This window comes from Typopeltis vanoorti, chromosome 1, assembly GCF_054136105.1.
Source record: "Typopeltis vanoorti isolate ZY-2024b chromosome 1, IOZ_Tvanoo_1.0, whole genome shotgun sequence".
In the NCBI taxonomy this organism is placed as follows: Eukaryota; Metazoa; Arthropoda; class Arachnida; order Uropygi; family Thelyphonidae; genus Typopeltis; species Typopeltis vanoorti.
Window position 1 is genome coordinate 56,617,585 of NC_143549.1, and position 15,711 is coordinate 56,633,295.

The 15,711-nt window shown below is 34.6% G+C and overlaps 1 protein-coding gene across 1 annotated transcript in view; it reads right to left on the reverse strand.

The window, feature by feature from the left end:
- Nucleotides 1–15,711, reverse strand: part of LOC150109998 (monocarboxylate transporter 9-like) — a 61,747-nt gene that overhangs the window by 27,943 nt on the left and 18,093 nt on the right. Inside the window, exons 2-4 of the mRNA XM_090405432.1 lie at nucleotides 5,932–6,075; nucleotides 2,737–3,660; nucleotides 1,214–1,276 (exon numbers count right to left, since the gene is read on the reverse strand). Coding sequence (XP_090261558.1) covers nucleotides 1,214–1,276; nucleotides 2,737–3,660; nucleotides 5,932–6,075 — 1,131 coding nt within the window. The remainder of the gene's footprint in view (nucleotides 1–1,213; nucleotides 1,277–2,736; nucleotides 3,661–5,931; nucleotides 6,076–15,711) is intronic.

The window sequence follows — 15,711 nt, forward strand, 5'->3', positions numbered from 1 at the left end:
ATATGTGTAGTTTTACATCTTTCAAGAATTTTAATACAACATCTTGTCTCATGCTATTATAATCAATGTTTTGCATTTCTTCAAGGGAACGCTACATGTCTTAAATCTGAAACAAATTCTACTGCTATACTATTCCCTTCAATTGTTTATATATACATTTTTCCTACTTCTGTCATTCTCAGGATTTTCATGACGATGCAATTTGCATTGTCCTGAAAATTTGAGGCCAATAGGTAACCAAGGATTTAAAAGCTTCATGAATAGTTAATTCTGGCGAATGATTAACAGAATAAAATAGTTAAAGGAAATTTGGGGGTATACTATCTTTGGCCCAATGGTATCAGATGCTGAATGGGAAAGCTATCAACAATGCATGATGAACTTTGACGAAATGAAGTAGTCTCTGAATGTATCGTTACTGTTTGAAGAAGAAATAGGATGGGAATGAAATGGATCCCCTTACGAAAAGGTACATCATGCCATGTAACGAGCGAGTCATGTGTTTTGCAGCCAGTAAAAATTTGACAAATATGATGCTCCCAAGTCAGTGCACCTCTGTGTCCGGGTGAAATGGGTGCGAGAAGGGAACTGATGGAGTTTGAAAAAGGCGTTATGATAGGATGCCATGTTACAAACATGGCGAATAATATGCCGAACAGATAGGCATATTGTTGAAAAATTAGGCCATCCTAGTTAACAATCCTGAGATGAAAGGGCAGGGAGTCAACTGCAAGTGCTACTCCCAGTAGACGATACACCACACTGATCGACTGCAATCAGCGAAGGAATAATCCAAATCTAATTTGTATAGTGAAATTTGAAATCTGATCAAAGATATAATGAGGTTGTTTGTAAAACATTCTAAGGTTCATATAATTTTTGCATAGTGTATATAGTAAATAGTACATAGTGAAAAGTCTGCATAGCAAATATTTTAAGCCTCTTATAATAAAGTAACGCGGGTGACAAAATTGTCTTGCATTTTTCTTAGACGCAAAATCATCAATCTTCATAAATTTGAAAACATGCAGTTTTTTCTTTCTTCCTTCCGTGTATTATAGAATAAATTCGCATGTTCTGTAAGTGTATACTTTTTTCTGCTTCTAGGTAGGATGAATAGGTCACGGAACAACTTGACGAAAGAGTCTGTCTTCTTGCATTTCTTAAAGTTTTCTAGCTTTCTTAAGACAAATCAATAACAGTCCTCCACTACAACAAACCACACTTGCAGAATAGAAAAGACCGTCGTAGCTTTTCAAATGGTCTCTGAAAAACCCTGAAAAGTAACAGAAAAACCACTTAGAATTTGGCAGCTTCCTCAACGCGCAGAACATATACCATAGAAATTTTGTGGTCGAGAGAGAGAGAGAGAGAGAGAGAGAGAGAGAGGGAGAGAGAAAGAGGCTGTGGCAAGTAAGCAGGAAAGAAGCAAATAAAATAAAAACTATAAACACAAATTGATTGACCATTAAGTTAAAAAGAAAACTATTGCAAATATATTGCATAAATAAGCCTAACAGAAAAACTTATCACCTGGGTGATAAGAAGTCATTAATAGAAGTCATTACGAAACCGAATCCAGCTACTACAGAATTCTTGAAGGTTTATTTTTAATATAATTCAATAAACAGTTCCTGAACTTCGCTTCCCTTTGTTACGCTTAATTTTAATTGTCTCAGTTATTTCAGCCGTAATTCAAAGCAAAACCTGATTTAAGAAACTTCAACTATCGACTGAATATTCTATAGTACTTCCTACCTTCTCCGCCTCTTCAACATAAAAATTGTGATCCTGCAAGTAATATTTATGTGCGTTAAACCAGAAACTCTGACTTCTCGTGAGCAAATATTATGTATTTACACGTGAGGTTTTTAAGAAGGTGAAAATGTCCCGACGGATAGTGAAATTATCTGATAGTTTCTTACGTGGGAAAGGTTTTTTATGCATTCCAACAATTTTGTATCACAATCCAGTCGTCGACTATTGTTGATATTCCTTCGAATCAAAAACAACAAATTAATCAATAAAAAAACAACAAATGAACTGCAATGCATAATTCAAACAAGAACGCAGTCAAATTCTTTCACTTTCCAGTGAATTTTATTATATCATTTTGGTATTTTGGAGTTGACGATAATCAAATTTTGAGGATGTCTGTTAACGGTCAAAGCCAAATAATTAGGAGTAAACCTCTAACAAAGTTTTAAGCGAAGGTACAGAACCGAAATTCTGACCTCATATTCAGTTCTTACACTTGAGTGTAAGAACTGAATATGAGGTCAGAATTTCGGTTATCTCAAGGTTATCTCAAGCCTGTTATCTCACTTGAGATAACAGGCTTGAGATAACCATCTTCGCGTTCTGAGCAGCGTTAGAAAGCAGCCTGTGAATAATGAGGATGAGCTGCCAAAATTTGGAACGAAATTTTAACAGACTAAATTTTATCGAGTATTAGCATTAACTAGAAATAAACATGATAAAAGAATAAATTAGAAATAGCAAATATAATCAAATATAATTTGATTTGAATTCGCTTAGCGTTGCTTAGCACAAAAAATTTTTTGAAACTATTCTTTTGTTGAAGAGATTTTTTTTTATTATTTTTTTATTAACAAATAAGAAACCTTAAGAAGTTCTACTCTAACTACGAATATTTGATAAGATAATTACAACAGCAAAATAAAATAAAACAAAGTATATTTTTATAAAACAATTTAAATAATAATACCCACTTACCGATAAAAATTGGCATAAGAATACCAAAACAACCCAGAAGAAACCCGGACAAGCCAGTTGAGATTGCAAAGACTTCCTTTCCAAGAAATTCTTCATATAACAGTTGGTATAATTGAACATTACACATCGTTGATCCTAAAATAATAGAACATACCATCAATGCAAAGTAGCTTTGAGCTGAAGGATAACAAGCTGTATTTATTCCAATTATAATCATTGAAATAATAACAGTAGTCCTCTTGCTTAAATACTTTTGATCAATTAGCCAACCAACAATTACTTGAGATAACAGGCCAGCGACGCAATTAGCTGTGATGAGATAGACACCATCATGGCTGATTCCTTTGTCATTGGCAAAGTCTATTATAACTGTCTGAAATATGATGTTATTTAAAATATGTCCAAACATCGCGAAGGTAATTATAATAAATATTGGAGACAATAAAACTGCTCCTGTTATTTTCAATGTCGACCACGTCGAATCCAAAAACCTATGACAGTAATTAATTTGTTTCTTTGTCTCTTTAAGATACGATACTTTTTCTTCGGAAATATGATACATTTTTGTAGATACTCTGTTCCTGCTTGGATTCGTTTTCTTTTCTCCATCTGACGTGTCTAAATATTCGTTTGCTGTAGGAGGTGGTTCTTGAATAACATCAGTGTGATGAGTCTTTTTTGAAACTATACGAGGCTCTCTCATTACAATTCCAGAGATAGTAACATTCATTACCACAGCACCTAGAATAAGAAATGTACCTTGGAATCCGTACGTGTCTAGTAACCTTTCCGTTATATATGGAAACGCTATGCCTCCAACAGACATGCCAGAAAAAACAATTCCAAATACCCTGGATTTTCTAGTTTGGAAATGTTGGCTGATGGTGACAGAAGCTGTTGGAAACAAAAGACCCATTCCTGTTCCTAGAAGGTAAAAATAACACATTATAGGGATTAAGCAATGATAACACACCACACACCTAATTAAGTAAAGAAATATGTAGTACTAAGAAAAGAAAAAGAAACAAATTTCTCTATTATCAGAAAATATAAATTACTATGATGATTAAGTAAAGAACGCACAGAGCAGTGTTTCATCTTTTATTTGAAATAATTTTAAAATAGGAATAAAAATGGATACATGATGTAAATTTATATGGTGTATAAATTAAAATTATTTCTAACATTATTAAATGTTCAGAATACATTTAAATATATTACTACATCATTTTCGTTTTAAACTATAAAATTCTTAAATAACATCTTAATTTCAAAGCAGGTAATACATGGCAATGTTGTAGCCAATGAAGTTTTAACTGAGGCTCGGCTATTGCTGTTACCCCGCCAAGACAGAGCTTATAGCTCAATAAAACCCCATTATTACATTTTCTTCTACAGATAAAGGGGAATATGAAAAGCGTTTTTTCTTCACCTATCTATCCAAAAAAAAAAAACGTTAGCTGTCTCGTTAGCTTCAGTTATTAATATTGTCTTCAAAATCACCCTCATTAAGAGATTTTTGAATTTAACTTATATTAGCGGTTAGATTCACTGCTGATTTCTTAACGAACGTAGTATATTAAAATAAGTATTGTCATTAGATTATCAATTAATGATAACATATTTTATGCTTTATTTGTTAGTTGAGTATGTTTCTTTATATGTGTGAATCCATATCACATAGTCTAAGTTTAGCTTAGTTTAATGTTATCGGGCATAATTAATTTTGCTAGCGAAATTCTTGCAAAGCATTCTTGCAAACTCACAGAGAACAGACGATTTCCAAAGCCAAATAAATAGAGATATAAATTTAATAATAATTGGAGACAGATATCATTTTCACAACAGAGTAAAAGATTTTGGCTGAAATGCTGTTTAACAGCTTAATTAAAGACTCTTGAAGAAATTTATACATAACAATCTACTATGTAGTACTATGTTAATACTATGCATTAACGGCTCTTGAAGAAATTTATACATAAAAATCTATTATGTAGTACCCAAGAGAGAGAATTATGTAATGATATTTTTTATATCAGATTTATATACTATATATCAGTATTTTTGTATCAGTAGAGTATTGCGCCCTCCCACGATGATTCTTTGGACTCCCTGGAGGTGTCACGTAATGATAATAATAATAATAATAATAATTTTACTTTGATTATCTAAAAATTAAGATTTGGTTTAGGTTGTTCAGAACTATAAGCGAAGCAACTGACATTTCTTGTCTACTGATTTTTTTTTACTTAAAAAATACCTATCGACATGATGTACAACTTTCCTATTGAGGTGAATATACTGCTGAGATTTTCCTTCTTTATTGATCAAAAATTCATCTTGAACTTCTTGAGAAGTTTCAGATGGTACAAGAGAATGGGTGATGCAAATCAGACCGAATAGGTTTCTTGATGTATTAGCCGGAGAAAAGGTTTACAACGCATTAATGTGCATCAACTGTTCATTTCTCATGAGCGTACCTGCTTCTGGTTATTGTAACAAAGAACGAAATTATAATGCCAGAAGAGTGGGGATGTATAATAGAAGATTTATTAAGAAATTGATTTTATAACTGAAGTTTACTGCGAAGAAAGAAATCATCGCAGAGGTAGACCACGCTTTTTCTGCAAAAAAGAAAAAAAAATACACACAAGTTGTAGGAACCATAGGTATGCATACGTTTCTATTTTTAATTAGTTGAAAATTAATCTAAATAGTGTTAAGTTGTATGCATGTTCTAAGAAACAGAATTCAGGGGCCAACTTTGGTAAACGCCGCACTCGGCACAGTATTATGCACTTTTAGTGCATTTAATGTTTATTTTATTATTATTTTTCTTCTTCTTCTTTCATATGATGCTTAATTTTGAACTTATTCGAAGCTGACTTTTGTTTTATTTCTTTAAATCAAAACAAAATATACATTAAAAGTTACCTACTTTATTTTTAATTATCAGGACAGGTTAATTCTTCATTATATATATTATATCATATTTAATTATTTTATATTTAATTATTGCAATAATTTATTGAATTATTATATATATTTTATTAAATATAACTATACAATATATATATAGTTATATTTTAATATACAACACATTCAATTGTAAATTTGGAATTAAAGTAATATTTCTTGTATCTTTATATGAATCCTCATTTATTATACCTTTCTTTTTTTTATCATGAAACTTACCAAGAAAAAATCCATAGAAGATTGAAAGCCACAGTATACTTTTCGCAAAAACGCACATTGTTAACCCAAATACTGATAAGAAACTACCAACCAGCGCCACCTTGCGAGTCCCAAAATTGTGAGTCAGCATTCCTCCAAGTAAAGCTGAAAGCATATAAAATATTTCCTGTAATAACACCATCATATAAAAGAACACAGTAAGCGTTTCTTTTTAAGATGCTTTTTAAATACTTTTAAAAATTACTCATTCTATATAGCTCATATTATCCATGCTTGCATTATTCTTTCAACCTTGGTTGGTGAGATAGCAATATGCTACTATACTAGGGAGATGATTATGAATCAAGGTGGTTTCCCGTTGCCTTTCTGGCATATCGTATGTATTTATGACTGTGTGTGTGTGTGGGGGGGGGGGGGTCGGTTTGTCTGTTTTGAGGGATGAGACCAGTTAACTCACCTCTAGTCGAAAATATCTGATGAAGGTATCTCACGTCAGGGGCTGGAATCGAGCCCAGTTATAGACAAAGCCCTTTTTGTCTTTCCGACAAAAAGGGCTTTGTCTATACTGAATACGCTTTGGAAGCTCCCATATTGTCCATGGGATCTAAATAATATATTGACTTGAAGAATCGATAATAAACCTTAAATTAAAATGATATATGAGTCACAACAATTATTATTAATAATATCTGACAAGAATTTATGTGCTTCATGCACATTTTTGTTTCACCATCTTGGGTAAAGGACAGAAAGAGGAATATGATTTTTTGTCAAGTATAGGTTTTGTCTTTGTTGATTTAGAGGTTATCTGGTGCTGTTAGGAAGCTCCTGAAAGATAGCTGATTTTTGTCGATATATTGAGTGTTTTTCTTAGATTTACTGGTGTCTATTTAATATATTATTGTAGATTTTACTGTATTTATTGAGCTAGAGAAATCAAAAAAGGCTTTAGATGATTTTTTTTTTATTGTGCTAGAGCATAGGTTTCCAAAGTGGGCGGTACCGCCCCCAAGTGGGCGCTGAAGCTTTCTGGGGAGGGGGGGAAGGCTATAGTGGGATCAGGAACAATTGGGGGCGTTCAGGCAGTCTAGGGGTCGGTGGCTCTTTATAGAAGAAATTAATAATATATATTTAAAAATTAATTATTTTCGTCATTTAGATAATCATTTTATTATCTTATACCCGTCTTACACGATCAATTTTTTTAATCAATTTTCTATTTCAATTATTTAATCATTTGAAAATTTACCATGTCAGATAGAAATAGATGTCAATTTTCTATATCAATGAGAAAACAGAGCATGTATATATATATATATGTGTGTGTGTGTGTGTGTGTGTGTATAATAGGTTATATTTACAGTAGCAAATATATATTCCTTATATTTCATTTCAAAATATATATAAAATATATAAAACCACTTTTCTAATTGATTTGTCACTACTCTAATAACGTCGCTCCATTACGTCATTAGCGTGGTCAATAAGATTAGAAGCATATTAAATGGATAAGAATCCTATATTGTTATATAGCCAGTAAGTGAAACTCAAGATCGATAAACTACGATCTATGAGTTTCAATGCCGAAAAACTATCGGCGAAGGCAATTCGAAGCAAAGGTGGAGCAAACTCCCTCACTATTCTTGATATTATCTCATAATGTAAAACACAGCTCCTAGGAGATGTAATACTGTCATTACATTATGAGGGGAGGTCACTACCCAGACCGGTTTCAACCTTTTTTGAGGTCTCATCAATGAGTAGGTAGACCTGGAAAATATCAAAGTCCTTATAGTCCTTATAAGGACTGGCTTAAAGGGGCGAAGCAAGAATGCTTTTCATATTCCCCGTTATCTGTAGAGGACAGTGTAGGGATAAGGTGTTATTGAGCTATTAAAGCTCTGATCATGGCAAGAGGGTAACAGCAATATCCTAGCCTTAGTGAGAACTTCATTGGCTACAGTATTGCCATCCATTACCCTCCAAGGGTATTGGATTGAATGAATCAATCACCGCACCTCACGGTCGATTGATTCAATCTTGAAAACATCAAAACAACAACAACGTTACTGGCTTGCTGGGTGAAGCATAAAATGCTTTTTATTTTCCCCTTTATCTGTGTGGAGAAGCTTGATGGGGGAGGTTGTGAGACTTATGCTCGCACTTTGTGAATATGGAGTTAGCTCTGTTCTGCTGAAAGCAGGATTGCCTTGGGTCTTTTGTGTTTTTGATAGTCATGTTCACTATAACTGGAAGCTTGTCTGATTAGTGGATTAGGATGAGAATGTGCCTTGCTGAAGAACTTTTCGGCATGGTCATGAAGGAGAGAACGGATGTCAGGGGTTCCGGTTTCTCTGTGGATCTGCGTGTTTCTGACGAACCATGGGGCGTCTAAGAGCATCCGCAGGCATTTGTTTTGTATCCTCTGTAGTTTCTGGATGTTAGATTTGGATGTGTGACTCCATGCCGGGGATGCATATGTGATTACAGGTCGAATTACCATCTTATATAATAACAGCTTGTTGCGTTTATCCAATTTGCTGTTGCGATTGATCAGGGGATAGAGTTGAGCTATGGTTCTGGATGTCTTTGTGCCTATGAGCTTGATATGGCTGTTGAAATTTAGCTTTTTGTCTAGCTGTACTCCAAGGTATTTGGCTTCTGTCTGCCATGGTATCTTTTTTCCGAGAAGTTCAATATCATCTTGGATGAAGGCTTTGCGTCTGGTGAAGAGTACAGCTGAGCTTTTGACGGAGTTTACTTGTATCCTCCAGTCGGAGAACCATTTCTCTAGCTTTGTGATAGTATCCTGGAGACGACTGATGGCCAGGTGTGGGCGGAGAGATCTTGTCATTATGGCTGTGTCGTCTGCATATAGGGCTGTGATGGTAGTCCTCAGGTTCTGTGCAATGTCAGCCACGTAGATTGTGAAAAGTAAAGGAGCCAAAAGAGATCCCTGCGGTACTCCTGCCAGGATTTTGCGCCTAGTTGAGATGGTGCCATTTATTTTTATCTGCATGGATCTGTCAGTGAGGTATGATTTTATTAGACGGGTAAGGTTTGTTGGTATGTTGGCCTGAATGAGTTTATAGAGTAATCCTTGATGCCATACCTTATCAAAGGCCTTGGCAATATCCAGAAAAACTGCAGCTGTGTGAAGGTTCCAGTTGTATCCTTGAGTGATATGCTCCACTAGTCTGTGTATTTGTTGCACTGTGCTGTGCATACGGCGGAAGCCGAATTGTTCGTTTGGGATTATTCCTAATTGGTCTGATTTTTCTTGTAGTCTTGAAAGGATAAAAAGTTCTTAAAGTTCTTAAAAGAACTGGGCGATGGACTGAGTCCTTGACTCTTTATCCCGTCATCTGAATGAAGTAAATCTGTGTGGATGAGATGTTATTTAGCTAAAAAGCTAGTCATGGCTGGGTAACGGCAATAGCCGAGCCTCAGTTAAAACTTCATTGGCTACAGCATTGCCATTTGTTACCTGAAAGTCCTAAAAAGGACTCTCCATCTCCTTCGCGTTGATATCGAAAGGATAAAAAGCTTAGTGAAAAGAACTTACATACCTTCACTATACGAATGCCATAAAGGTGTGCTTGTATTTTGTAATTAAAATAAAAAACCAAAAGGCTAGTTTTGTGGCAGTTCAATAGATATTAAATGGAAAAGAATCCTATGTTGTTATATAGCCAGTAAGTGAAACTCAAGATCGATAACTACGATCTATGAGTTTCAATGCCGAAAAACTATCGGCCAAGGCAATTCGAAGCAAAGGTGGAGCAAGATCCCTCATATCTATTCAATTGCCAGAAAACTAGCCTTTTGGCTTTTTATTTTAATTACAAAATACAGGCACACCTTTATGGCATTCGTTGTAAGTTCTTTTCACTAAGCTTTGATATTTTCCAGGTCTACCTACTCACTGATGAGACCTCAAAAAAGGTTGAAACCGGTCTGGGTAGTGACCTCCCCTCATCATAATGTAATGACAGTATTACATCTCCTAGGAGCTGTGTTTTACGTTATGAGAGAATATCAAGAATAGTGAGGGATCTTGCTCCACCTTTGCTTCGAATTGCCTTCGCCGATAGTTTTTCGACATTGAAACTCATAGATCGTAGTTATTAATCTTGAGTTTCACTTACTGGCTATATAACAATATAGGATTCTTATCCATTTAATATCTATTCAATTGCCAGAAAACTAGCCTTTTGGCTTTTTATTTTAATTACAAGATTAGAAGCAATTCATTGAATGACAGATTGTTTAGCCAACTTTGTAGTGAAAACGATGAAGATTTCATTCGTTTACTGCTTCACACAGAAGTTCGTTGGCTTTCAAAAGGTATTTGTCTGAATCGATTTTACAATTTGTTTGATTCAGTACTAGAGTTCCCAGAAAATAGAGACGACGGATTGCGGGCCAAGCTGATTACATCAAAAAATGGCATCGCTTATTTGACAGACCTCTATAAAATATTTAATGAAGTCAATCTATAACTACAAGGTGATGAATTGCATTGAATTAAAACAAAAAACGTTATTGCCGCTTTTGTAGGAAAACTTCTTCTGTTCAATCGGAATATGGGCCGACGAGAATATAGCGACTTTTCAAATTTATCAGCAGTGTCTCTCAAAAAGGAAGATTTACTTACATACTGCCAACACTTGGAGGTTCTCCATGCTGATTTCAATGAGCCATTCAAGGATATTCTAAACATGAATATACCAAATTGGGTTCTAGATCCTTTCTCACATGTAAGCACAGCAGGATCATCAAATTTAGAAATGGAACTCATAGAACTCACAAAAAATGAAGAACTAAAAATAAAATTCAAAACTGGATTACCGAGAGTTCTGGCTTCAAAAATCAATACCGACACTGTACCCTGGATTATGGGAAATAGTGCAGAAATTTTTAATTGCATTTCCATCTTATTTGGTTGATCGTGGGTTTAGTGCTGTAGTGAATTTACTGTCTAAGAAAAGGAACCGATTGCATATAACTGAGCGTGGCGATTTACGACTGTTATTAACGAAAGTTGAACCCGATATTAACAAACTTTTAAAAATGCACCAGGCTCATCCTTCACATTAATTTGTTATTTTTCTTTGTATTTTTACTTTGTAAGTTCGAAACAAACCATCTAATACATTTGATGGTGTTTTAATTATTACAATAGGATTCTTACTAATGTAATGCAATCTCTTAATATGTATTGCGAATTTTCATATTTAAACCATTGTATGATTTGCTTTGCTTTGATTTCTATTGCTTTGTATTTTTACTTTATAAGTTAGAAATAAACAATTTTGTAATATATTTAATGATATTTTAATTATTACAATACTATTCTTACTAATGCGATGCAATATCTTAATTGTATTCCACATTTTCATATTTAAACCATTGTATGAAACTGTGCATAATGTTATTCGAGCATACATTTTACAATCTTTACATATGGGCTACGTTTCACCAAAATCGGTATAGCAATAACTGTGTTCAAGATGAAGCACATATTGGCCACTTCTTTTTAAAAATTTAACGGCATAAGCAGTAATGTATCATTAGTTGCTATTTACGTCAAAAATATCAAACGGCTTGAAAGCGGAAAACTGTTATAATGGGGGTCGTTACAAAATTGATGTCCTGCAAAGTGGGCGGTGGCCCGAAAACGTATGGGAACCTATGTGCTAGAGCCTTTAATAACATGATTGTGGAAATATTATTCGTTTTTACTAGTCTTAGGAATAGCGCCAAAAAGCTCATCTTAATAGGGCAGTGTCTAAAGCACAAGTTAAAGTTGTTACTGCTGAGGAGAACCTTTGTCCTGATGAACAGAAGCGTAGTTTCAGTGATGATAATATATCCGAGGATAATCTGAAATTGGAAATATTCCGATTAAAATAAATTATTAGAAAATCCACCAGAGAATGGGAAAATGTGGGAAAAGGTTTAACGCAACTTAGATAGGACAAGAAAAAGGATCAGAAAATAAAAGGCAGGAAAGCACTGGACTTTTTTTTAAATATAAATACATTTTATTGATTGCTAAAATATTTATACATACAATAAACATCTTGTGTGACATTGCATCTTATAATTTTACAGAGTTCAGCACTAAGTGCTGCAATTCCTACATTGGATTTCAATTAAAAATTTTTTAATAATACTTTTTTGCCTTTATATTATATATTTACAACACATGTTCTTCTAATATTAACAATGAAGATTATACAGAAATTTTTGTATAAATTTTTTATTTTTTTATTTTATTTTTACTTTTATTTTATTTTATTTTTTTTAAGTTTGAGAAAGAATGATTATACATACAAATTTCTACATTTGCTTATAAGGATTACATGTAGATGAGTGAGGCAAGTTAATCCCACCTACTTCGAAGCTTTGGTTAGCTTTTATGAAGAGAGTGGGATTTAGCCTTCACTATTTGTGTTGTTGCTACTGTTTATGTATGGAATGTAGGCATTGGATGCTAGTGATTTTTTATGTGTATATTAGTGTTAATTGTTTCTTAACTTTGTTGATATATTTTCCAGAGTTCGTTTTTTAATGTTCTGTAGTTATCTACGTGTTTTAACTTTCTTGGTAGGTTGTTGAGTTTCGTGGATATCTGATGTGATCTCACAAAAGAACCGTATGAGTTGTTGAAGGGTGTGGGGACGTAGAGAGCTGTTGTAGGTAGTGTTATACGATATGTGTCTCTGTTGTTTAGATAGATGATGTTGAAGTAATTCCTTGTTTCAGGTTTTTAATGCTCAGAATTCTGTGTATCGCCATGTGCTTGTCGGATATTGGTTGTTGCGTGTAAGGTGTCCAGATCACTGTTGACACGATTTTCCTGTGTAGTGTTTCTAATTTTGTTAGGTGGCTGTTTGATGTATTTGTATAGACTGTTATTCCGTATCTGAGTAGGGATTCGCAGATACCGTGATATAGAAGTTTTTTTATGTTGGGTGGAATAACGTCTTTAACTTGGAAGAGTTTTGCTGCGATGATCCGGAGTTTGGTGTGTAGGTATTCTATATGTTTTGTCCATTTAAGGTGGGAATCTATATACAGACCGAGGTATTTTGCGTGTGTTAAAGGGTTGATTTCGGAACATTGGCAGGTATTTTTGTTGTTAATGCAGCGGTATGTGTGACAGTGTATCGATAGTGATGCGGGGCGTATGATTCTTGGGTTGTGTATCAGCATCTGTGTTTTGGTGCCGTTGATTAGAATTGCGTTTTGGTGGAAGTATGTTGTGATTTCGTTTAGGTCTTGTTGTGCTTTGCAGAGCGCTGCGTTAATGTCTGTGTGGATTGCCAGTAGTGCAGTGTCATCTGCGTATTCAAAATATTTGACTTCTTATGGATATGTTATGAACATCGTTAATGTATATGTTGAATAGAGTGGGTGATAATAACAAGTAAAACACGGTGTACCTTGAGGTACACCGTGTTTTACTTGTATTCTCTGACTGTGACATGTACCTATTTTTGTTACTTGTGTTCTGTTTGAGAGGTAGTTCTTGAACCATGTAGGCAGTGTTCCTCTTATACCTATTGGGTGTAGTTTGGTGAGTAGTATGTCATGTTCAAGTGTGTCAAATGCTTTGGTTAGGTCCAGCAGTATAAGGACGGCGTACTTGTTTTTGTCGAGAGCTTTGTTTATTGTGTCGGCGATGTCTAATAAAGTAATGGTGCTTTTCGTTTTCTGAAAGGCGTATTGGTTTTGTGAGATGATGTTGTACTTCTCTAAATAGTTCTGTAGTCTGGTGTGTGTTATTTTTTCTAGGATATTTGAGTTGACTGGTAGTGTAGCTATTGGTCTGTAGTTCTGAGTATCGTTTCTTTTGCCGTGTTTGTATATTGGCGTAATTGCTGCAGTTTTTAGTTGTTGTGGAATAATGCCTGTGTCGAATATTATGTTCACGAGTTTCAAAAGTGTTGGACTTATTTGTTCAAAGTGTGTTATAAGGTCTGTGAGTCTTATTTTGTCTATTCCTGGAGTGGTCTTTGGTTTTAGTTTTAGGAGTGCTTCTTTCAGTTCCTGTTTTGTTATGGGTGGAAAATACATCGTTTGTTGTTGACTTTGTGTTGGTAGTTTTTCGTAATAATAATAATAATAATAATAATAATAATAATAACAACTAGGTAAGTCAATTAAAATCGAAGAAAGAAGGGATGCTATGCTATGGTATGGTGATTCAATCATAAAATTCTGACTTACCGACGGAGTCACTACATCACTTTCCAGGCGGCGAAAATTAAAGATATTACCATTTCAATTACATACGTAATTGAAAAACAGAAAAGAAAAGTAAAAGAGAAAAAGTAGTTCTTGTATGAACTAATGATTCAAGTAGCGATAAATATGAGATTGGAAGAAGCGAGAAAGAAATGTGAGAGAGTAAATATTGTTCCACTCTGTTCCCCTTTAATATTCAGCCCGCTCACCAAAAGGAAGGTGCATATTCCTCCGTGCTGGAAGGTATCGATGACGCCAAGAAATTACATCCTCTCGTTCTGTGAAAACCGATGCAAGTGGCTGTTTTGTGTACCTTAAGCCGAGATCCTCCATTATCCGATGAAGAGTCGTTCTCGATATTTGTGGTAGATCGGAACCACCACTGACTTCAACAATCAGCTTATTCAGTGTCGGCTGCTCTTGAAGAAACATGCATGAATCTTTCGAATGGTACTTCGAAAGAAGTCGTCAGATCTTGGCGCGGATGCACTAGATTGGTCGAGTTCGAGTCCCCATCGTGCACGCTTTTGGGTGTTTGTCTTCAGCACGTGTGACCTCTTTTTTTCGGCTTTCACTCTGAAGATGTTCTCTCCGAAACACCCGGACAGCTCTCTTACCGTCGGTATACTCTTTTCCTTAGTCTCGCCTGGGTATGCCAAGCAAAGTTTGATGAATATTCACTCGAAGCTACGAGTATGTCAATGACATAGGAAAAGATTTAAAAGGGGATATGCAGTTGTATGCTCATGATGCAAATTTGCTTTGAATGACTCGTCAATATTTTCCCATGAGAATTTCGAACAAACAAATTTGGAGTCGCAGTCGAAACACCTGTCTCGTCCGACATGTTTGTTTTGATTTTGAAATCATAGCGTGACCACTAAGCGATGTAATGGGTCAAAAAATCATCAAGTTTATTTAGTTATTTATTTATTTTTGCGTTTTTTTAATAGTAGTAATTTTTAAAAGTTCTGTTTAATTAAAAAAAAAAGATTAATCACGTTCATAATTGTATGTCCAAACGATATTTAATTGCATCCCTAGGAAGGAAATATTTTCTATGGCGAAATTGGCCGTTTACACTCGGTAAACGGCCAATTAAGTATAATCTTAATAACTAATAATAATATAACTTAATATAATCTTATAAATGTAAAGAAAATTAAGTATAATCTTGAAATTTAACATTATACTTTATTCCAATCTTAAAGTGGAACAGAGTATAAGTACCCAGATATGAGTGTAGCGAGTTAAGAAGAAGGGCAAAGATAGCAAACAATTCAATGTGGAGTCTGTTGATGGCAGAAAGGACTTTTATATAAGAGGGAAGTCCTGCATTTGAATTCATTTCGCATCAGGAGGCTGGAAAAATTAGATATTGGGATGCGAGTTAACGCAAACACCCAAAACGCGTGCACGATGGGGACTTGAACTCTACCAAATCTCGTGCATCCGACGCCAAGATCTGACATCTTCTTTCGATGTGCCATTCGCCGAAAGATTCATGCATGTTTCTTCAAGAGC